The 26,374-nt window shown below is 35.4% G+C and overlaps 1 protein-coding gene across 1 annotated transcript in view; it reads left to right on the top strand.

Annotated features, from left to right (window-relative positions):
- The window catches only part of LOC131054278 (putative germin-like protein 2-1), a 76,118-nt gene extending 53,546 nt beyond the window's left edge, over positions 1-22,572 (top strand). The window contains exons 2-3 of the mRNA XM_057988755.2: positions 21,878-21,945; positions 22,040-22,572. Of these exons, the coding sequence (XP_057844738.2) occupies positions 21,878-21,945; positions 22,040-22,572 (601 nt within the window). The remainder of the gene's footprint in view (positions 1-21,877; positions 21,946-22,039) is intronic.
- The last annotated feature ends 3,802 nt before the right edge of the window (positions 22,573-26,374 follow it).

Genomic DNA, 26,374 nt, shown 5'->3' with positions numbered 1-26,374 from the left:
TGTCGAGTCTTGGTTTTCTTTTGATTTTATCTTTTGGTGACATGTCTATTAGCTTTTCCAGGATGTCTCTAACTAGAGATTCTATCTCTAGGATGTCTTTGATGAGAAAGGCGAGGATGGGGTATCGTCACCTATTTTTCTTTGTTGTCTGTGGATTGTCTCTCAATAATGCTATGACTTGTCCAAGGATATGAGTACACTATGAGTCTAGTATGAACTAGGGCATTCTTTGTTTGCAACTATTTGATGTCCATGCAAACAGGTATAGTGACTTTCTGGGTCGAACATATATCTGAATTGTCATAACCTATTTGCCATAATAAAGCTCAATGATGATAATAGCACAATAAGTTCTTTCACTTCCATATCTTCTATCTTTCATCCCCCCTTCTTGATTGACCTCCATCATCCTTCTTGAGTCTGTGTAGTCTGTTATCACATGATTGAGTATAATGACACACAAAAAACATTTGCATTTCATGTAATTTGCACCTGCATTACCACATATTAGCATTTCATACATGCATATAGATATCACAATTGCATCATATCCTGCACACAACACATGTTAGCACATTTTACAATTTCATCATGTAAATAGTTATTTGCATGATCATATTCATCTGCATTTCATACTTTCACATTTGCATTTGCATAAACATATAAAACATAAAAGAACAAAAATATTGCATTGCATCATGTACATATTTGCATTCATATCATAAGCATCACATAGAAATCATGCATTGACACATAGAAACATCACATAGGTACACATGCATATAGCTACCACAACGATGAATCATCTCATATATATATCTCAAAAATCACAAGTGTCATGATACAATGATGTCAAAATACATATGGCTACAGTCACCCGAAGGTGTCATCATACAAAATGGTACAAAAGTGATACATAGGGAGCCCTCTAAGGCTATGATGAACTCCCTCCCTCGGAGCTGGCTGGCCTTGACGGAGTCTGAGCCCTGGAAGGACCCATCCTAGGATCATCTCTCCTGCCCCCTCTATCTAGTGGTGGTGGAGGACCCATGACCCCACCACTCGACGCCTGTCTCTTGTCTCTCCCTTCAGAGGTCATCACAGTCCACGATGGTCTCTAGAAGCTCCTAGCCTGCTGATCTGGTGGTACCACTCCATAGTACAAGTCTCTCTAGTAGGCTATCTCCTCCCCTACTCGCAGAACATAGGTGTATCCAGCCCCTGTGTCCTCTACTGCCTACCTCCCTGCCCTTAGTGCTACCTCAACCTCTGTATAGTGCTGAATAGCCTGATCCCTGTCCTGGCTAGTATCCCTCAACTGTCTCTCGAGTCTAGCTGTATCCCTCTCCAGATCCTGTATCTCCTCCACTTGTCCTTGGCAGATCTCCCTCAAGGATAGTAGCTCATTCTCCTCCTCTCTCCCCTCACCTTGTCCCTATGGCTGCTCCTGTGGTTGCTCCTGTCCTTGTCCTATACCTATCTAGGAGCCTATACCTATCTAGGAACCTGTACTGTTGGCACCTGTAATGACAATCCACCTCGACCCCTCACTACATGATCCTGCTGAGCCTCTCTCCTCTTCGTCATCTCTCCTTAGAGCCACTCTCCTCTCTACCACTGCGCCCCACCTTCGCCATTGGCCTCTACCTCCACTGTCTCCACTATCATCTCCATCACCTCCACTGTCTCCATCTATCGACTCCCTTGGATCCATCAGTCGTGGAAATGGATGCTCTGCCCAATATGCAGTGTACTCTGCATCCATCCCTGCATCCTCTACATCTGCCTATATGTCCCAAGGCATGGGAACCATCTCTTGCAGCTGTGTCATTGCCTGATCATAAGATAATAATGGCCCCAAATGCACCTGATCCCTCACTATTCGTGTATACATCCCTGACCCCCTGTGGCATCCGCTGTATCCTGCTGAACTACCTGCATACTCTATCTATCAACTGCCGCTCAATGATATATGGTGTTTGACCAATCAAATACCTACTTCGAAATACATATGGCAGCTCTACTGCATCATTCTCCCACTCCTCATAGTCTCGATATGGCCTCCATACCACACTGTCTATCTCGTCCATAACCCGACGCCAATACTCTAGCCTCCTAATCCGTGGCTGAGAAGTAGTCATATCATATAAATGTACATAGCTATGCCCATGTCCTCTGCCTCTGAAATTGATTGATCGTGTAATCGACAGATGCTCATATGCCCACACCTGCAATAGTGTCACTCTATATCCCAATCCTGTTGATTTGTGATACACAAATTGATGTAGCTCATAGTACAAGTATGTCAGTAGAAACGACCCCCATGCAAATCTGGTGTGCTCAATCACCAATGTCTCTAGAGTCCTCCCACATTCCACAACCAACCCTCATGTCGCCCTATCCGGACAGAGGAATCCACTAATAACTCCTGCCAACACCACCGATAGTGCCAATCCTGTCTGTGTCATGGTATCCCAAGCCACATGTCCAACCCCCATCTCCAGTCCTGGATCCTGAAACACTCATCTCAGTGCATCCTTGTCTCCCTCTCAATTGTAAGGAACTAACTCCCCATCAATCGGTATCCACAATATCCTATATACATCCTCCAAGGTGTCTGTCATCTCACCCATTGGCAAATGAAATGTGCAAGTCTCTGAGTGCCATCTCTCAGCTAGCGTAGTCAGCAATCCCATGTTCACCCAAAACTCAGGCACATACAAAATATATCGCAGTCCCATGACCTCAATTGCTGCTCTATCCTCGCATGTCAGCTCTGGTCGTAAAATTTGAGTCGAAGGGAATCTCTCCTATGACTCTAGCACCGATAGGTCCTCCTGTAGTTAAGAAAATCAACTGTGCCAATCATAGTGGCATTCCCTGTTCATCACAAAGTGTTGCTTCCTATCCTAGTGGTACTCCCTTTTCATCACAAAGTGCTGCTTCCTATCCTAGTGGTACTCCCTATTCATCACAAAGTGCTGATTTGTATCCTAGTAGCATTCCCTGTTCATTACAAAGTGCTTCTTTTATCCTATATTTAGGGCACGTACTTGAGTAGCTTATCCAATTGATAACGTATGTTCTATCACAGAATTGTCAATTTTAGCCTGATCTAATTGGCATCATATGTTCTATCACAAAATTGTCAATATATTTGGTACTCCCTATTCATCACAAAGTGTCTCAATCTATCCTATTCTAGTGCCTCTTCTTGAGTTTATCCTCTTGAGTAGTTTCCTGATTGGCAACGTATGTTCTATCACATAATTGTCAATCCTAGCCCTATCTGCTACCCTAGTCTTTCCTAGAGGACCTGCTTGAGTTTATCCTCTCAGCAATTTATCCAATCGACAGTGTATGTTTATCACAAAACTACCGATTTGGCCTTGAAGACATAAACATGCATTCATGACACAAATGTACTTGCATCCTTCCTAAACACAACTGCTATGCACAGATGTACCTAACACACATAGACATGCCTTTGCTTTGCATAGACGTGCTTGTCCTTCACAAATGCGCCTGCAAGGCACATACATGCTCGCATTGAGCACAAACGCTACTGGAATCGTAGACGTGTCTAGCACAAATGCAGACACGCCTATCCTACCCAGATGCACCTGGCACCAACGCAGATTTTTTCCCTAGAGTGCATTTGTAAATCGCATTTATTCCCCCCCGCTTGACATTTTCTATAGCGCATTTATTACTCTACCTAGCATGCATTTATGACAACAATTAATGCAACAAATTACAAGGAGGTTTTGTGGTACTTACCGGCTCTCTTGCATTTGTTGGCCTTTGAAATCGGCGAACATGATCGAATCTATGCACCCATGCCATCGCTGCTGAGTGCTGACTGCTCTCCATTCTCTCTGCACTCTGATCTCTTAGGTGTGTGGATGACAATGAGGACGTTTCCCCTCATAGTCTATCTTATATACTACCCTCGCCCTAATCTCTTGACTCAGTCTTCTTTATTCTGTGACTCTGTCACTCTATCCTATCTTGTCAGTCCTTTCTAGCATTTCTTTCTTATCGAGAGATTGTCTGCGATCTTTTTAGGCATTTTCATCCAATCTCTCAAGGGGGCATATCATTCCCATCTTGGGGAAACTTTGTATCAGTTCATCTCATCTTCTTTAAAACAACACGACAAGCTGCATTGTCTCAAAGAGGGGCAAAATGTAGACACCTAAAATTGTCCTATCTAATTAAATAAATATCTTTATTTATTTAATTATTTAAGCCAAAATTCTTCTATTAATTAAATAAATCTTTATTTATTTAATTAATTCATTTATCCTCTTCTAGCCTTATTTCTCATTTAAATAAATACATTTATTTATTTAAATAATCCTTTTCCCAAATTAAATAAATATTTCATCTATTTAACTGATCCCACTTCTTCTATTAGTTAAAAAAATCTTTATTTATTCAATTAATTCATTAACCTTTTCCACCTATGATACATGTCATTCATCTCTTAATTCCTACACTACCTTCCCTCTCATTATTTTCTAATTTTCTCTACCTACCCTCTAATCCTAGCCGGCCATTTATCTTTTACACCTCTCAATCTTATTCCTCCATTTCTTACAGTGTCTTCTATATAAGGAGATGCTTCCTTCATTATCAACCCTCAACTATGCTTTTGAACTTTCACATGCGATCAAGCCTACTTGCAACCACATATCCATTCTTTGTTGAGCTCTTATGCACACATAAAATCTGAGAGCAAATATATCAAGCAAGATCAATGGAGATACGAAGAATGGAGATCCAAACCCTATTGGACATGTGATGGTATAATCTTTGTGATTTCATTTGATTTGCATTGTCTTAGGTAATCTTCATATGTTATGGTGGATCTTTATTGTTGATTAGGCTAGGGTTTTGTGGTTGAATCTATTTTAGTCTTTCAATATTGTTGTTTCCATTTTTACCATAAACAACCATAATTACATGTTTTAATTGTGTTCATTAGTTGAATTTGATTAAGATAAGTGGGCTTTTGATAGTATCCAAATCCTGTTATGAAGTAAGATGCATATCAAAGGGGTAGCTAGCAAAACCAAAGATATTAAACTTGGATTTGGGGCCCAACTTCAGCCTTATCTAGATAATATATGAGCTAGGAATTGTGAGAGACTAGATTTCCCTCTTTTGATACATAATAATCCAGGAATCATCATCTTTAGTTGTAGATCCATCAGGTGAAGGGGAGGAGGCATTTCTCAAATAGACAAACAAACCTCACTGAAAAACTCCACGAGAAGGTGGGAAGCCCTAAAATACAAAAAAGGTGAGTCGAGAAGCACAATCAGACTTTGATAGGTACTTGAGTCCCTAGTTGAGGAGGAAACAACATGAACAACAACTAAGGTAGCCCCAACTCACACTACAATGGGGAAAGGCACCGGATATTTAGAGTACATGAAGTCAGTGTTTGAAGTATTAGAAAAGATAATGAGATGACAATGATGAAAACCTTTGCACCATGTGGGGGAAAAAAGTGCATGAATTCCACCACTTGATTAGTTGTTATGATAGTAAATTTAAAACCATTACAAAACATTTTTTGTGAATATTTATTATGCAAAATATTGGTTATAACCATTTTCACAAGAATTATTGATGTACACCTGAGTGTTTAGTGTTTCTTTTTTTTTTGGTTTGCATTTTTATTTCTTTTTCCATATGTCAAATTGATATTGGCATCTCTACATTATCAATGTTTTAGCTTTATTTCCAACAATATTGTAGCCATTCTAATAAATTATTTCAATCAAACATATCTTTTGCCCTATTAGTGTAGGAGTATATTATACTTTCCTTTGTATTATGATTCAACCAAGATTGGTAATGTTAAATACTTAATGAGCTTAAGTTGATACAAGATATAAGGGCTTGTAAGAATTTTCATTATATTTCATATGTGCATGCATGGTGTGAGGAAATTCATAGAAATGGATATATATGATTTTATCATCTTTATTACATAGAAAAATACATGAATTATTTTATCACCTTTTATCTAGATGTTTGGATTATAAAGTTTAGTAATATTTTTGGGAGCTCAATATGCATAGTGTTTGGCTTGTCTCAAGGCCATTTATATTTATCTTATTTCTATTTAATTATCAAACATGATTTTGAGTTATCATCATACTAGGATTATCGTATGGTGAAATGAAGAATGGAAAAAATACCTTAAAGATCTATTCTAAACTACCTAGACTATTGTTATGGGTTGATTTTTATTGAAACATATTAACAATGTAACTCTAGTATGAGGTTTTATGTGCAATATCTATGATTATGGATAACATTTTAAAGAGTTAACATGTCGTACTTCATGTTATTGAAATAATAAAACTATGGAAAATTTGCAAGTTATTTCATTGGATCCTTCATTTTCTACTCCATACCAAGTTTCTTAGATTGTTACACCATAAAATTAGGCCACAACTAAGACATAAAGAATAAAATTTTGGTGACTCTGTCATCTCCATAGACCAACCAATTTGAATAATAATTTCCTACAAGTGTCAAGTCTTCGAGAGAAGTGTAAGAAACATCTCTACTCATAGTTTGTGATGCATATCTTTAAAGAGCTAAAGTTGATCAGTTATTACCTGTGCCAAGTATTATACTATTAATAATACCTCCTGAATAATTAATCAAATGATTATTATTTATTTAACAAAGATAATTAATATAACATACCTCACTGTTGAATATTTCCTTTTTTATCTTGTATCTGCATTTGTATTTTCGTATTTAAGATTCACACTGCTCTCTATATGTTATCGTGTTTTATCTTTGGATACAAGCTGGATAGGCACCAATCTTGTTTTCCTTCCGACATCTCATTTCAATAAAACATCTAATATTTATTTATTTATATTAACTTAAGAGGGAAATGCCTCAAACCCATTATAGATCAGAAACACGAATAGTAAAAAACTAGTATTAGAAGAAAAATGGTCACAAACATAGCAAAATAAGGCAACCAACTAAGTAAAAGAGGTCTAGATTCGATTAGAATACACCCAACTTTAGATTAGAGTTTCAAGGCTTCTTATCTAACAATGTGACCTGAGAAGGTGGAGACTTTCTAGTAAGAATTTTTATATTACATTAAACAACTATCTAGGTAGACCTATCATTACATATAGAACAACATCAAGCCATATACGAAGAATGTGGGTAAGCAAACAAAAATGAGATAAAACAACAATATTAGGGTGACCAAAATTAAGTGAAGAAACAATAGGAGAACCCTTGACACCACTATGAATATTTAAAGCAACCATTAATATATTCAAATCGGATTTAGTTTGGAAAACGTCACGTAGATAAACATCAAAAGAAACATCAAAGTCAACATCTACCTTTTTTTTTTGGAAGAAGTAGATTTAGAGTAAATAAAACCATAAAATAAAATGATAACAGAATGAAGGGGACTAGAAACAATTGGAGCAATGATGACCATAGATCATTAGACACATCGGTTGAACTAGGAGGAGAGGAACCAAGAGTGAATAATTCTAAATACTTAGAAACAATCTATGTAGGAAAAGTAAGGAGGTCACAAAAGGAATTTGTCCACCAAGTTTTTGATTACATAAAAAATAGGTTTTGAAGGGACCCAAAGCCCTTTACAAGAGGTCATAACCAAGAGATCATCAAGTGTGGAGAAACCGGACATATATTTTATGAATGTAAGCAGGGAATGGCAAGAATTTGTGTGGCAAATGAGGAACCAGAAAGTGAAGTTACTAGAATTGACTATACACCAAAGCAAGGAGAATCCCTTATGTTTAGAAGAGTCATGATGGAGCAGAGCAGTGAGGATACCAGATCTACTTAGAGAAAGAGTCTTTTCTGGACTGCGTGCAAATTGGGTGGTAAGTGTTGCAAGGTTATTGTGGATAGTGGAAGTATTGATAATTTGGTATCTGAAGAGATGCTAGTGAAGCTTGGGTTGAAGAGGCTTGAAAATCCTTGTCCTTACAAGGTAAGTTGGTTACAAGATGATCAAAAGATAAAAGTAAGGGAACATTGTTTGGTAAATTTTAATTTTAGGCCTTTTAGGGATGAGGTTTTATGTGATTTTGTATCTATGAGTGCTTGTCATGTATTGTTGGGAAGACCTTGGTAGTTTGATAGAGGAGCTATTTACGACTGTAGAAGAAACCTAATCACTACTGAGAAAGATGGGCAAAAGTTCACATTGACTTCTTTGAAGGAGAAAGAGAAGGAGGTGAAGAATCTGAGTCTTGGGAAAAGTTGCAGTATTGAGAAACTAGTTGCTGAGGTTATATCGGAAGATGGCATGAGTCTACAAATGGATATGATAGATAAGCCTGATGAACAGATATAACCGGATGACAAAGAGTTCATGGTAAAAAACCGGATGAGATATTATGGCAGAAGCAAATCAGAGTTGCAAAAGAAAGAGAGTAGTAAGAAGAGACAATGTGAAGATTTGAAGCAAAGGAAGAGAAAAGAAGAGAGTCAGGGGTTAGAGAAGCCGATTGAGATCTCGAAGGAGTAAAAGAGGAGTTTGGCAGATAAGGAAGATGTTTGGATTAGAAATAAGCATGGGGTCTTTAAACCAAATCCTTTTCGATGTTCATGAGTTGCCTCTCATGGAACATCTCTTTCTCCTTGGAGTGTCTGATGCAGGAGCATCCCTGGTCTATGAGCAATCTTGCATCAACCAAAACTATTTCCTTTCAATTTAGTTTTTGTTCAGTTCAGTGTGCAGTTTCTGTGTTCCTATTGGTAGGTACTGGTAGTTTCTTGCTTTTCATTAAAGATCCTATTTTTCGGTCTCTAGGATGGTTCATGTGCTTAATTCCATATTTTTAGTCCATTTGGATTCTTTTTCGACTAGTTATCGCTCTCGGTTGACTGTTTCTGGGTTCCAGGACAATTCTTATGCTTACCGGTTAGTCTTCCTTCATTTCCAGAGTGGTTCTTAGCATGTGGATCTATTTGGGGTCTTGTCTGATGTTCTTTGGCATGTGGCGGACCTTCCTGTTGATCCGCACTTCTTGGTTGTTATTTTTTGGAAGAATTTCTTTCATTCTTAACACCGACCTAGTTAAATGTTTCATTTTCCTGCATTGGTAAATGTAATCCTTTGTGGTTGACCTGGATATGTTTCGAAGGGTATATATAGGGTATTATGTAATCATTTGGAGGACAAAGGAAGTAGAAATCAAGATAAGGATTGGGAAGGTGATTAGTGATTCGATTGATTCTGAGAGTCCCAATTGGATTGTATCTGGCTTGTAGCCTGCATGTAACCGGTTAACTACCGAATGTTCTATGATAATCGGTTGGTTACTAGAGGTTCTAAGACAATAAAATGATTTGTTTCAGTGATCTTGCTATGTTTTCTTGTTGATTTTGTTGTGTTACTCTTGCTGCATAAGCCAATTAAACCCTCAAAAGAGAAATATATGTTTTAAATTTTGGAATGATGTAAACTAATTAAACTTATATTATTTTATCTATTTAATATATTTAAAAAATTATTTGAATGCAGTTTTTAATAAAGTAAACAATATAATTCAGTTGCTGATAAAATGCTGAAATTGAAGTTACATAAGCCATCACACTTTATTTAATAAATTTTACCTTTTTTTTCTTCAATTTTTTTGTGTATATTCATAATTTGGAACTTTAGTGCATGGATATATTTTTTACTATTTTTTATAAATATATATTTTTCAAAAAATTTGAAAAGTTGCGTATGCTGAAATATAACTCTTTCCAATTGCTACCACCTTTTTCCTTAATTATTTATCCAAATTAAAAAGAATTATATCATCTTGATTTAGATTCTTATCTCTATTGCATCATTTTTTTTTCATAAATTTTAAATAAATTTTAGTATTTTTTCTTGATAAGATAATCAACCTTATATTTTAGTGTTGATGGCCTACTTTCAATAAAATAAATTATAAAATATTAAAAATAAGTAAAATATTAAGAGACATATATTTTGGAAATTCACTTATAGATCTATAAAAGGGTATTTTGACATTTAAAAAAAAATTTATTTATGAGAGTAGGAGTTGTTGAAACATTGAGTTTTTTTAATGTTTTAATTTTTTTGGTAAATAGATCCAAAGTGGTATAAAAGATATATTCAGCAGACACTTCCAATCGGAAACGTTGTGACCCATATATAGCTTAGATAGAATGAATCTATATAGACCATATGTTTTGCTAAAATTATTTTTTAGTTAGGATTACTTAAATTCACTTGTGCTGATAAGTTGGCCTGAAACATGGCACAATTTTGTGCTTTTACCATGTTACATTTGTATTGTAGTGAATTTCTCCTTTTTCCTTTATCCTTTTGCATTATATTTAATATTATTGTTTGCTTTGGTCTACCTAAACACCAACAACTGATATTAGAGTAATGTATTTTGGTCATTTATCTTGATATTTTAGATTCATGTGGGATCAATGGTGGAAGAATACAATTTAAAGATGAAAATTTAAATGGCCAAAATGAAGAACCGTGGAACATAAAATTGGAAGACTATATATATTGGAATCATCCTTTCTTACTGTTGGGCAGAAAAGGGAAAAAACCAACAAACACATGAGAATTTCAAAATGAGAAATGCTGGGTATGTGAAATATCATGCACCTCTTGGTTGGCCAAGGGTTTAGGGTTTCTCAGAGCTGGGGAGGGTCTAACCTTATGAACCTTAGAAAACTCCACAACCAGGTGGATTAAACCCTCATGCAGAACCGGGTTTTCCTCATTCTCAAAATTCTTATGGATGGAATTCTCAAGAGATGACAACAAATAAAATGGAAATGAAAATATTTTATCATGCCTCAAGTGGTTCAAAATAGTAAAATGATAGGAAAATATACTAGCATAGTGGCCATCAAGGGTTATGTACCTCACAATAAATTTTGCTATATCTGTTAAGAGCTTCAGAAGGTCCTTCCGATTGTAGCCTCCATCCTCGTTCTTCTTGACTCTGCTTCATTCACTCTTTTTATCATAGAAGATTGAGAGGGCTTCGTCTAAATTTTCTCTCTCCCTATAGAATTTTTGACCCTCCATGCTAAGCCTAGAAATCTCAATGATGAAGGGTTCATGAATCCTGAACTCCGCCCCATACACACTTAGAACCCCATTATTCCAATTTCTAAAAAACAAATCCATGAGCTGGTGGTTCTGACCATGGAGTTTTCTGATAAAAGGTTCCATACCTCTGTCACCAACTTCCCTATAGACCTCTTAAATTTTCTCCCAAAGCTCGCCTAAATATTGTTCCCATTTGTTCTTGTCTCCCCCCATAAGATTGTTGCCTCTCTAAACTTTATTAGTAACACTATTTAACTATGCTTTAGACAGATGAAAACAAACTAGACCCACAAGAAAGGTCACCACCACAGATTTATATGAATAGCTTTACACATGTGAAAAGTTGTCATACAAAGAGAGGTTTCTAGCATCCCCCCTCACTAATTCACACAACTTAAATGGAAAGGAATCCCCTTCCCACCACCACTTTTCATCATCTCTAGCAACACCAAGATTTGCCACGTGGTCTGCAGACTTGTTACCCTCTTTGAAAACTTGCAAAATTTGAGTTGGCTTAAATTCGGCAATAATATCAAAACACTCCCGCATTAAATGATTAATCGTCCAGGTTGGGATAGTCTTTTTAATTAAACAGTTGATTATATTTAGCGAATCACTTTCCAGCTAGACTTTCTTGAATCTACCACAGATAGCAATTTTAATCCTAATGTATCCCGCATATATATTCTCTCTTGGATTTTTTCTTTAACCGATAATGTTAGAGTAGAGCATTCAACGATATATTCTATCTTGAATTTTTCCTTTTTATGAGATAACCTTATTAAGTTGTGGTTTTTTTGTTTTTAGTTGCGTGGAGTTGCATGGTAACATTCAAGGTGTTGATTGCTCTCCTTTGAAAAATAATTATGTACATCTATTATGATTAATAAATTAGGAGTTAAATCATATTTATCTATATTTTCATTTTCTAGTTTGCATACTTTCATATCTAATAACTTGTGAGGTACACAATTGTCCATCTTTTACCCTCTAACTTGTGCAACTATTTGGATAGAAGGATCTTGGTTTTTTGACTTGATATCAAATACTAACTACTTATTTTAAGGTTAGGCTGGTTTTATATATTTAATATTAAAAACTATTCTAGTTTGCATTATTATAAAGACATGTTTTCTTTGTATTACATGTGAAGAGAATTTACAATGAAATAAAGTTGTAATTTTTCTTATAAAGGTTGTGATGGTTTTCTTTGTAGCATTTTCCTCACTCTATGTAAGGTTGGGTGGTAATCAAGTAATATTTAAGGAACTTTTTTCCCACCACATTCTTGGCATTAGCAACCATAAGGTTTTTTAATCCATAAGCTTCTCCGTATAGTAGAGTTAGTATTTTTAGGTTTACATGCATGGAGGTTTTAGTTGGCCTTGCATTTCTTTGTACATATTTTATAGAGGCATTGAGGTTTTGTTATCATTGTGTATGAAATTTATGACATTAATATCTTCTAGTGAGAAACTTTCCATGTTGCTAGTGACTTATTCTTCTAGAACGACTTGAAGTTAAGAAAAGGTTTCACATATAACTCTATTGTAAGTGACCGCAATGGTAATATATATATATATATATATATATTGTTGACGATAGAGGCTGATACACATTCACAAAAAAAAATATAAACTAGACCTATGAACTACAATGATGTATTTGTCCTGTCGTACTAACAGGAGGAATTTGTTATCTTATAGGAGCTATTTGTAGCTTTATTTATAGAAGAGATGGGATGCCATTATTGAATGGGACAAGAAATGTTGCCTTCCCAATGATTGGTTTGAATGCCCTAATGGGTTCTCCCTTGACTTGGCGTCTTCCTTGGGTGGAGGGTAGGGGTTCTTTAGATAGACTAGAGCATTAGAATAGAAGGGGTGCCATTATTGAATGGGATGTGAAATGTTGCCTTTCGAATGATTGGTTTGAATTCCCTAATGGTTTCTCCCTTGACTTGGCATCTTCCTTTGGTGGAGGGTAGGGGTTCTTAAGATAGGCTATGGGGAGGAATGGGGCAATAATCACTAAAGCTACATGCTTTCCCCTCCAAAATCAATTTGTGTGGAACTTGCAGGTGGTGTTGAAGAGGAGGTTGAACACAATGACAAGGTTTTTTTTGGGTTAGGCTTGATTAAGAATTTAAGAGTTATTTGGACAAGCCTTAGAGATCTTCACAAATATATCTTTGAGAACTGGAAACTCATTGTTGATGGATGTTTTCAAATCTATCCATGTGCTCAAGGTTTCTTTGTTGTTGTTTCTAAAAATGTGAAAGACATAAATAAGGTGCTTTGAGACCACCATTGGAGGCTGGAGGATAATCAAATGCTTACGTTGAAACCATGACAAACCTTCTTGGGGAGTTCTTTGAGTAGTTTCTTATTGGTGGATGAGTGCTCATAAAATCTTTTGCACTTTACTTATGCCCAGATTCTTGTGGATGTGGATTGCACTGATAATCTCCTTGAAGAGATTCCTATCAAAATATCGAAATGTTTTTGGGTGTAATCCTTAGACTATGAGGGTATCCATTTCAGGTGCAAAAGATATTTTCAAGCTAGACATATTGTTGCTCAATGTTCAAAAAGGAGGGGGGGAAAGTTTGTCACTGCTCTCCATTACTTGATGGATAAAAGTGAGGTGTTGTATAAGAGTGGAATGGATGCTTTCATTGAATTGGATAAGGCCCTCTTTTTATTGAGTCTTGGCTGATAATGCTGGTCAAAATCTGAGTGTGAGGCAAATAGAGAATCCTCTTGTGTTGCAACAGTTAGAGCCTAAAGAATTAGTGCCTTTGAGAGGTAGCGGGAATGAAGATACAATTGAAGATGGGCACATTTAGGTTGGGGATGTGGAGATGGAGGAGATTTGGCAGGTTGTGAAAGAGAGGCATGAGAAAGGAGGTACAAACAAGATATTAGCTGTCACATGCTTCTTAGATCTCACTCCAAAGATAGGGCTAGAATGTAGGGTTTAGCCCTGACCTGTTAATGGGTCTTTGTTCCTTAGGGATTTTGAGAAGGGAGGGCGCTCCTTGTTTGTAGCCTCACCTAGTTCAGTCCAGGACAAAAACCCGTTTTGTCAATCATTGTCAATCTAATCTAAAGGGAGCTGGCCCATCCAACAATTTAACTACAAAAAATATATATTAATACTATGGTTGAATACATGTTAACGATGAGACTAAAGTAAAATGGTTCAACAAATAAGGTCAAGATTTTGGATTGTTTGTGTTTTCCAATTTCTCATAAACTCCTCTTTCATATTGAATATTTAAAAATATCTTATAAAATTTAGAGAGGCTGAGAGAAATCTATGGGAAGCTAGAATAAAATAATGGACATAAGTTAGAGAATGATTTCCAATAATCATCTACAACAAAATTCCTATCATATCTGAGGAGAAAAAGGTCAAGATTGTATGCTAAGCAATCTTGAGAAGGTTATTGATCCAGAAATTCAACACTATTGTATTATACTAATGATGTTGTTGGGTTTAAATTTTAGTATACGGCTATTAATAAATCTCCATTGTAGTAATTTGGGGACACTAGTCCCAACAAGGGTTTCTTGGGGAAACATCCTTAGTTGGGGGATCGATGGAAGTGCCCCCAAAGAAATAATTACCCATTATTTATTAAAAGAGTCTACTATTATTTTAGTATATAAATTGACCTTTGTGAACTAGAAAAAGGACTTGATAAATAAGTGGTCGTGGAATGTGAAAAGCTATGAGAATGTATTTTTCTCTTCATTACATAATAGAAAGAAAGCGGATGGCTATTTCTCTATGGATGTATCCTACATTTATTGAACACATGTTACATTTGTATTGTAGTGAATTTCTCCCTTTTCCTTTTTTATTTTGCATTATATTTAATATTATTGTTTTCTTTGGTCTACCTAAACACCAACAACTGATATTAGAGTGATGTAGTTTGGTCATTTATCATGATATTTTAGATTCATGTGGGATCAATGGTGGAAGAAGACAATTTAAAGATGAAAATTTAAATGGCCAAAATGAAGAACCATGGAAGATAAAATTGGAAGACTATATCTATTAGAATCATCCCTTCTTACTGTTGGGCGGAAAAGGGAAAAAACCAACAAACACATGAGAATTTTAGAATGAGAGATGCTTGATAGAAAGGAACTAGGAGGAATATTGTTGTTCCAAGTAGTGTTGGTAGATTTAAATATAAAAAAGGAAATAAAAATTGTGGACCTAATGTCGGTATCGGAAAAGATACACGAAAAACCCTCAAATTTCGTAAAGGTATTTTTTATGAAACATTTATTTGATTGTGAAAATCGATCTCTGTGAAATTACAGTCATTATTGTCTAACAAGTGAATTTTTTTTGAGTTATTTATGGCCCTTTTTTCTTTATTTAGTCTCCTATTTGTCCATTCTATTGTTATTATTTTTCTTATTTGTGCCCTGCAATCACTTTTACATCTTGTTCTCCTTTCGAGTGCTTGGTCATTTTTCTTTGTAACTATTCGAAATAGAGTGTGGATATTTCAACAAAGGGACACACATTCCTTTTTAGAAATCAGAATACCATGAATCTGGAGTTATCACATGACAGATTATCAAATCAGTGTTTAACGTGCACTGTCATAGGGCTGAGCATGCAATTCAAGTTTTGACTAGGGAAGATATCTTGGAGATAGCCTTGTCCGAATTGGTATCCACGTCCCAACTTGTTCCTTGTTTTAATTTCTAATTTAATTACCACATTCATGTTTATTGTCAAGTGGTTCAAATTGCAATTGGCTTTGTAAAGCATAGTCCTACCCTGGACACTATTCTTTATGAATCCATAGAGAAGTATGGCATGAAAAAAGGTAAAGCTCTGCTGGGTCATCTCTTCTCTAACTTGTGATTAGGAAAGTAGTCTAGTTTTTATTATGTTTACACGGCAATAGGAATGGTAATCTATGTGTATAAAGATCAAGTTTTGGCTATTGCCATTAAAGCCTATAAGGCGGAATTAGGCATACTGCTAAGTGATAAATATGGTGGATGTTTTAAAGGCAGTAGTCTTTTTCAAGGATCATCTTGCTGAGCACTACTGAAAGAATCTCCGCACCAGCATTGGCTCCAATGAAGGACTCTATACAACTTAGGCATGAGGGTTTGATATATGCTTTGTTTTGGAATAAAGGCTTGATATGTACACTATTCCATTGTTTCAAAATATTCTTGTGTAGAAATCATGGGGAATTTGTATCTGGTTCTAATCTCATGTAGCTCAGTAGTAGAAGTTTTTCTCTCTTACATTTTGGCCCCTCGTGTTCTATCTAAAATAAATCTATCTCTAGTTTGCTGTAGGGTCAATATCATGTGATTATTTAAATTTTATTATTGTAGAGATGATTTTTTAAATGGGCATCTCATTGTCTATACCTTTATACTAGTTAGAGTCTGTTGAATGTTTTGGACATAGATAGATTTTCTTGTATTAGAGAATATTTTGTGAATGGGATCCTCATCTTATATGGCTCTTTGATAACTAGGGCCTTTTATTTTTGTACTTTGGTCCTCATATCAATCATCGTTGAGACAGTTATGGGTTCTATGTCAATTCCGTTCTACTCCTTATTCACTATACTTCTTAATATTGAATATTAAATAGAAAGGGTTTAGGATTTATCCCTTTAATTTTTTTAAGGATATCACCATTTTACTTTCGATTCAAGCGATATTGACCCTATCACTATGTAACTAACATTAGCAGAAAAATGATACAGTGGAAAATTTTGTGTAGTTGAATGCTTATTCATTTTTCTCTTATTCTATAATACCAAATTGTAATTAAAAATATATATACATGTATGGATGTAGCGTATTTTTGTTGTTGGTCACTTGAAATATTTTTTAATAGGTTACTTGTGAAGTTTTCCAATATTACAAGATGTTGGAAGTGAAATATCACAAAGAGATTCATTGTGTAGAAATATATTATGCATCACAAGGAAAGTAGAAAATTCATAATGTGACATACATCAAGATGACTCTCTACAATCTGCATGCAATAATGCACAATGCTAATCTCAAGAAAAGATCATTGAAAAATATTGTGTAGAATATGAGATCTACGATGCTCTTCAAGTAGGCAAACTTGTAGCCTTTGTTTCCTTATGCTTATGGCAAGCCCAATATGGAGAATATGAAAGAAATAGATTCATTACAGTGTGGCTCAACCAGTTTGGTCCAATTAGGCTATCCAGTAAATAGGAAGATTGATATTTCTAATCACTCTTAGTTAACATAGGATGCGTGCACATCCTATTTTTGAAGTAATGAATAATGTGTTGTAAACTAAACGGGCAAGTTCATGAAATGCAAAGGAAATGGAGTATTCTAACATTAATACAAGGAGTTTTAGAGACTATCCATATATAATTAAATCAAGGACCTTGGAGAATATAATATATATCTACTGACGAGTAGACTGTTTATACTAATCGTTCAATCATGATTTTATTTTCTGGAATAATTAAAATGAGCAAACAATTATATAATAGTCACGAGTGTATCAAAAACATTTTATGCTCTCTAGTCACTAGTTATTGTATAGGCTTCTCATTTCTTCCATGAAACATGAATTTAGTCTTACACTTTCACATACTCTTACAAAAGTTCTTACTCGATTTATTCCATTCTAGGATGATGCCACTTGTATCCTTTATTTTGACAATCATAGACAAGATAGATGAACTAAAAAATGTCGTATCGAATTCATCTTGTTTGATCTTATTATTTGGGTGCACAAACGCTTCACATCCAAATATTTTAATTTTTTTAAAAATTGGCCTCTTATCGTGATAGGTTGCATTCCTTTTATTACAATCTTCAAACTCTTCTACTCTTGCATTGTTGTCTTGAATATCTTTCCTTCCTCGGGGTAACACAATTCACTAGCTTTATGCCAGTCTCCCAACTCTTCTCCTCCCATATTGTAATTTTCAATACGTCTGCCCTCCTCGAGGTAAATCGACTCGACAACTTCATCTCACTCATCCTCTTCATATTCATCCCATTTATCTATCTCTATTCTTTGAAAATCTTGGAGGATAATATTCAATGGTCTTCTATGGACACTAATAATTTTTACAACTCTTAAAAGGGATTAGATTTTTTTGTTTTGTGTTGTAACAAGCTTATTCCTTGGCTATAAACTTAAATTCTATGGTTTTCCTCTATAAATATACCTTTTCTCAGAAGGTTACTATTTACCCTTACCATTATTTTCTCTATTTAGTGCAACAATACCTTGTACCTAGAGTAGATCAGTTGTCAACACATAGAAATAAAATAAAGTAAATATCACTGGAGATAGATAAATAAAAGAAATATAATTTGAGACGATATGCTAGGATTTTACACTCTATGCTTTAAGCAAGTTACCGCCCTTTTATTTCTCTATGTATCATCTGAATGCCAAATGAGAATAAAAAGAGAAGACAGAAATTAGTGTTTTAAATCAAAGACAAGTGGCAAAAATCAATGATGGAAAAATTGATGTAGAAAATACCGTGTTTTAAGTCAAAGACAAGTGACAAAAATAAATTACGGCAAAGAGACCACGTGTAGGTACTTATTAGGCCCCCAAAATATCCTCTTACAGGGTTGGCACTTGAAGGATTTAAAAAATATACATTAAATTTTTTTTAAAAAAAAATTATTTAATTTTTCTTTCAAAAAATGCTAGCTGAGGTCATCCACCCTCCCTTTGCTTGGGAATTATCGAGCATAGTTGTAGTGTGAAATGTGGGAAGAGGGTCAATGTAAAAGAGCAACTTCTTTTAACCAGAATGATAAGAAGGAGAAATGAAATATTCACTAGGTCAATCGAATTCTTTTCTCTAAGGCCTTAATGTATAGAATTATTGCTTGGGTAGATATAGGACAGCTATGTGTCACCAATAAATTAATGCGAACTTAATAAATAGGGAACTATTTGTATATTTATATGCACTTTAAGAATGTGCTCGTGTTGTAAAATAATTTGGATATATGAATAATTTGAAAATTTACCAATAAAAAAAAATTCTAATAAATCCCAGCATGAAATTAATAGATAAAGCTAGACTCGCGAGATCCTAGAAACAAATCTTATATCTCTTATAATTCATACAAAATTTCACAAAAAAGCAATTTGAAGTTGAAGGGACAAACTAAACCTAGGGAATTTCAATATCTAGTACATTTATTGATATAAGGGTAACATTATTGGCTGATAGCGTATATATAGTAAGAGTAGAAAATTTAGTGTTTAGGTATGTTAATTTAGATGCATAAATTCGATTTAAGTATTCTTTAGAGATCTAGATGCTATTGGAACCTATTGGATGTAAAAATGAAACTAAATTAACACATCTATGACTCATTATAATGGGATTAATTTGACTAAGGCTTGCTTATATTATCCATATTTCAATATAGAAGAATGACACATAGGATATTAGATGAATGCATGAAAACTATAAACCTATTATATTGTGCTATAATCTAAGACAAGAAATCGGATTGACTATAAAATACTAAAGCTATCTAGAACTACTGTTTAGGAATGTAATGTGAACTCTGGCAAAGCATTTGTACAATTGTCAATTTTTTTATTATTGAGGTAGTAGTTTGAGCTTTGTGAACATATTAGTGTTTAGGCATGGCTTGTATGCATCACCCTAATCTATGCATTGTTTCCCCATCTTTGAGGTGAAGTAGCACGATTAATATGCTATTTGAGAATCATTTTTGTTTTTTTAGAATTTTGTGTCCATGTGCACATGATTAAATGTGGGAATTGTAACGTGAATGAATTTGACGGAGCATGACAAGAAACTGATTAGATCGATATTTAATTTACGAGGCCAATTCTATGAATTATATTAGAAAAGAATTAAAATGGTTCCTACACCTTCTTAAATGATCAATTATCACACTTGTAGACCGAGGGAAAAAAATTCAAGCAATTTTTGTGTAATGTGAAATATGAGATCATAATAATGGAGATCTATGCAATGGTAAACAAAATAACGGTGAAAAATTCTCTTCCTTACTTGAAATAAAGTTCCCATGAGCCATTCTCAAGAAACAATTAATTAGAATATTTGATGGTCTTTGAATTACACATGATTGTATTTAAAAGAAAGCACAAGACCATGAACAATAGAGAAGACAATATAGCTTATGAAAATATTCATAGCTTTATATATGTATGAATGAGCACTTGTACATTGATTAATATTGAGCCTCCTTCATATGCTTAACGTCGTCATTAACATTCTTCAAGGTTTAGGGGCAAGAAGCGACCAATCTAGGGCTAGAATATTCTTCATTTGTAATTGAGAAGGATACAGTAGGTTGCCTCTTGATACACCATGAAATTACACAAAAATTAATTGTACAACCATAAACTTCAGTAGATTTTCTCTCATCTCCACAACCTACCTAGTCTAAATCTAAATTATAATATCTTGTAAGTGTCAAGTCTTCAAGAGAAGAGTATGGAACATCTTTGATTAAATTTTGTCATGCATATATTTAGAAACCTAAAATCGACGACTTATTGCCATGCCAAAATTCACTCGATTAATAATAAGCCATTGTCAGATTAGTAATCAATTAAATGTAATGTGAATTTGCCTACAATTTAAGAATGTGATGACTTATTTGCATGCCAAAGATCACTCGATTAATAATAAGCCATTGTCATATTAGTAATCGATTAAATGTAATGTGAATTTGCCTTACTATTTAAGAATGTGATGTGAACTTCGGCTCAGTGTTTGTATGTGGTTTGAGCGATGTGAACATAGCAGTGTTTAAGCATGGATTTAGTGCATCACCCTAACCTAGGCCTAGGGTATGTGCTCTTTTCCCATCCTTTGGGGGTGAAGCAACGTGACCTAATATGCTAATCAATTTTCAGTGATGAGGTGAGTCAAAGCAAACCAAAGACACCGTACCGATCAGCCAATTCAATAAAGAGTAGTGAAAACGGTAAACGCAGAGATTAGATCAGTGGTACACGTTTATTTTCAAAATATTCTACATACGCTTGAAATTGACCTCTGCCGCTGCCCTGTAATCAGATATTATAGATTTATCAATGAAGCAAGAAAATAGTTTAAAGTCGTTTGTTTATGAGCGATGATATCTCTCTACATGTTTGAATGACCTCTAATATTGAGCCAAGAAGCCACCAATCGTGGGATTTTAATTAATACAAAATTGCAGTTATTTTAAATAGATATAAACTAAGAAACAGACGCGGACTGCTGATCAAAGGTTGATCGCTTCTCACTGTGAATTCTTCACCAAGAGCAAACAAATCAAGTCTTAACAAAGACAATAGACAAAATTCGTAAATTTTGGATTTATTCTCCTCTTGGCAAATTGAATTTTAAAAGTTGCCCTGATAATATCGTAACGAAGCTACTCATCTAGGGGTAGTTTGAATGGATTCGGTGTTTAATTGATATTAAAAGGATTTACGCGCTGTTGCCGTCCTGACTATGTATATCTCGTTCAAAATTTGCACTATATAATGTTATGTCATGATTTGCAGTTCAATCAAATTCACGCCCCTCTCTCTCTCTCTCTCTCTCTCTCTCTCTCTCTGAGTGTTCGTGTTGATAAACTCTTGTGCGAATTAAGAAATTGCAAGCTGGTTGCGCTTAAGCTTCATTTTCCTGTGTGTATTTATATGTTGTTGCAGCGAGCATGTGATGGGAGCAGATCCCGACTCCTTGCAAGATTTCTGTGTTGCAGATAGGCAAGGCCAAGGTACAGATTTCTTTGATTCTTTCTTTCTTTCTTAGCTGAATTCAGCTCTGTGTGTGCATGTAAAATTACTAACCGAATATGAATACATGTGCAGTTTTGGTGAACGGCTTCTCTTGCAAGGACTCGAAAGTGGTTTCATCGGAGGACTTCTTCTTCCGAGGTCTGGGACGAGAAGGAGATACAAGCAACGCTGTAGGCTCTAACGTAACAGCGGCGAACGTTAACCAGATTGCGGGGCTTAACACACTGGGGATATCGTTGGTCCGCATTGACTTCGCTGTGGGTGGAATTAATCCTCCTCACACCCATCCAAGAGCCACTGAAATCTTGGTTTTGCTTGAAGGCCACCTCTCTGTGGGCTTCATCGATACTACAAACAAGTTTTACAGCAAGATGTTAATGAAAGGAGACGTGTTTGTGTTTCCCAAGGGATTGCTGCACTTCCAACAGAATGTGGGACATCGAAATGCAGTGGCCATCGCTGCCTTGAGCAGCCAGAATCCTGGAGTTCAGGTTTCTGCCAATTCTCTCTTTGCAGCGAATCCTGCTATCCCAGTTTCTGTATTGACGAAGGCCTTCCGAAGCGATCAAACAATTGTCGATTCCATTCAGGACAAGTTCGTGTAATATGGCTCCCACACCCTCAAACTCGCATTCTTTATTTATCATTCCAAGATAATAATTCGTACAAATGGCCTGCCAGGCTACCAAAATAACAAATGACTAGCAATTAATTTGTATCTACTGCGGGTAAAATGTCAAGTTCTTGGCGACTCTTGACCTTTCAACACGAACACGTCATACTCCTCTTGCATTCATGGAATCACCAATGTTGTTTATTTTTATGTGTTTTCTCTTGAGAATAATCATGTCCAATTATTCTTATAGTAATTAGAAGCTAAGATAACATATCAAATCCAAAATATCTTCAAATTATGCAGCTTTCATTTTGCAACTACTTTTTCCCTCTAAAATAATATAGGAGGCAACCTTGTGTACTTGAACTCTATTAATTATTGTCTTGTCCTATACCATGAGATTGATTTGTAATTGAAAATATACATATGTGTGGATGTAAGATATTGTGCACATAGGTTGTTTTAGTTTGTTTTGTGTAGGCCGGTTGTGATTTTTCTAGGGGAGAAGCTAATTTATGTTTAAATGCTTAAAAGATGAGGATTTCAATTGTCAAGACTTAGAAATGAAACTGCATTGCTAATTATGATTCATTCACTTTTGGATGTCCCCTTACATATCTAGTAGTTATCGTGTTTGAACTAAATACATTCAATGTAAACTATCACTTATCTCTATATGCATAATGAATATTGAAGTGGAATTAAATGTTGAATGTTTCTCAGTTTTTTGGCTTAAATTTGTATTTCTATTTCCTTATACATAAGGTTTACATCGGTCTCTATTTGTTGTCACGTTTTATCTTTATTTACAATTTAGGAAGGCATCAATCTTGTTTCCCTTTTATCAAATCATTTCCATCAAAAATCTACTATTTCTTGTTAGCCTAAGCGTAAGTTCTATTTTCCTTTCGACCATGATTTGATCGATATCGACAATTAGAAATCCTTAGTGATCTTGAGTTGATGAAATGTATAAAGGTTAGTATTAATTTAAATGTAATTTATACATGTATATGCATTATGCAAAGTGGTTCACATAAAGGTATGTTATAACTATTTTCTCAGTTTTACTTCCAGGAAATATTTGTTTCTATACGTATTGTTACCTTTTTTATATATATTTCATTTGCTTTTTTTATTGTGAAGTTTAGTGATTTTATTTTTTGTGCTTCATATGTGAAAGCCGAAGGCTTTTTTCAAGCCACATTGCATGGATATTATTTCTCTTGAAATCTCCTACATGAAATTAAGGGATTTCCCTTCTAGGATTAGAATAGGATAAATCTATGAAGGGAGAACCTACCATAATTTTTGGATCTCAATTTCCTACATTCTTATTATGATTTTGATTCAGTAACCTAGGTTGACAATGGGACTATGGCCGGAGGTTTTGTATGCAACATGTAGAGTTGCAGAGAATGGTTTGGAGAGCTAATAGTTCCTATTTGATTTCGTTGGGGTGACAAATTTACCGATTATTAGAAATCTATTTCTTTATCTACATCACTTTCTACTAGATATTCATTGTCCATAATTGAGAATTCAATAGTACGTTGATTTTTGCCACAACATAAAATGGTCCCATAAATAAGATAGGTAAAATTTAGTAGAATTTCTCTCATCTTCACAATAGGTACCCAATTTAAATCAAAATATCTTACAAGTGCCATGTCTTCAAGAGAAAAGGAAAAAACATACAAAGTCAAACTTTTCTACGCATATCTTTACACAAAAAAACATTACCACTTATTTCCAATTGCAAGACTACCCAATCGGTAATTCTTTTGATTAAGATAAACGAGTTTTATGGGGATCCGAAACCCAAATCCATCCATTAATTCAGAGTTAACTAGAAACTAACCAACTGCTAAACAACAACAAAAAAGGGGACACGACCCAGCAAGTCTAACCACAAAAAGCACAATGGAAACAAGAAACACCAGCCAAAAAACTAAGTAGGCGCTTTCAAAAGCTCAGTATTTTTCTGGATTTCTTTGTTATTGATCTCCTGGAGTTCTTTAATGATGAACCTCGAACTGCCTCTTTCCTGTTTTTTGGTCCTAGTCCTGGTAGTGGGCCCCGTAGATGCCTGCATATCTTGGATTCCCTTTTCGCGATTAATGTCTGAGGATAATACAGATTTGGTCACGTGAGCTTTCTGTAAGGGGATTTCCTCGTTGACTCTTTTGAGGCCTTTGACACTGTTATACATCGCCTCCTTACTATATTCCACCAGACCCTTAAGCTTACTCTTTAAATCCTAGATTTCATCCTCCAACCTGTCAATCCTAGTCTCATGTTCTCAATTTTGTCTTCATGACCTTAATGGCTTACAAGATTTTTTGGGACAACTTCATTAGTTTGTCAGTTTTATCAGGTGTTAGATTCTCTGTGAAAGAGTCCACAATATCCTTGATCCCCTTTTTTAGTAAATAAATTTCATCAAACACCCATCAAAAGCATTTCTCCTTGTTAACCAAGAAATTGGCCAGAAGCTTGTCAACATACATTTATCACATTTAATCTAATTGGGGTCCACATTAAGGGGAATATCAAGTCATATTTCATTTTCCCCTTTTCCTTGAATCTCTACCTTTTTTTCCAGTTTTTGTTTTTTACGGTTTTGGGGGCCGAGATTTTGGGGGTGAGACAGATGGGATTTCAACATTTTTGCTGCCCATGTAGGTAGATTTTTCCCACTACTATTTGTGCCAGGTGTGGGCTTTTGTGGGGGACCCTCATCCTTTGAGGGCTTATACTCTGAATCATCCGAAACATGGATGTCATTCCAATCCATAGAAACTCTGCCCTCCGCCTTGCCAAACTCCGTATGTGAAATATCATGCACCTCCTAGTTGGCCAAGGGTTTAGGGTTTCTCTGAGCTGGGGAGGGTCTAACCTTACGAGCCCTAGAAAACTCCACAACCAGGAGGATTAAACCCTCATGCAGAACTGGGTTTTCCTCATTCTCAAAATTCTTATGTATGGAATTCTCAAGAGATGACAACAAATAAAATGGAATTGAAAATATGTTATCATGCCTCAAGTGGTTCAGAATAGTAAAATGATAGGAATATATACTAGCATAGTGGCCACCAAGGGTTATGTACCTCACAATAAATTTCGCTATATCTGCTCAGAGCTTCAGAAGGTCCTTTCGATTGTAGCCTCCATCCTCATTCTTCTTGACTCTGCTTTGGTCACCCTTTTTATCGTAGAAGATTGAGAGGGCTTCGTCTGAATTTTTTCTCTCCCAATAGAATTTTTTACCCTCCATGCTAAGTCTAGAAATCTCAATGATGAAGGGTTCATGAATCCTGAACTCCGCCCCATACACAATTAGAACCCCATTATTCCAATTTCTAAAAAAGAAATCCATGAGCTGGTGGTTTTGACCATGGAGTTTTCTGATAAAAGGTTCCATATCTCTGTCACCAACTTCCCTATAGACCTCTTAATTTTTCTCCCAAAGCTCGCCTAAAGACTCTTCCAATTTGTTCTTGTCTCCCCCCATAAGATTGTTGCCTCTCTACATTTTATTAGTAACACTATTTAACTAGGCTTCAGACAGATGAAAACAAACTAGACCCATAGGAAAGGTCACCACCATAGATTTATATGAATAGCTTTACACATGTTAAAAGTTGTCATACGGAGAGAGATTTTCGGTATCCCCCCTCACCAATTCACACAACTTAAATGGAAAGGAATCCCCTTCCCACCACCACTTTTCATCATCTCTAGCAACACCAAGATTTTCCACGTGGTCTGCAGGCTTCTTACCCTCTCTA

Source organism: Cryptomeria japonica, chromosome 2 (assembly GCF_030272615.1).
Source record: "Cryptomeria japonica chromosome 2, Sugi_1.0, whole genome shotgun sequence".
Classification (NCBI taxonomy): domain Eukaryota; kingdom Viridiplantae; phylum Streptophyta; class Pinopsida; order Cupressales; family Cupressaceae; genus Cryptomeria; species Cryptomeria japonica.
Note: the sequence above shows the minus strand (reverse complement) of the source record. Positions and strands in the feature narration are given on the sequence as shown.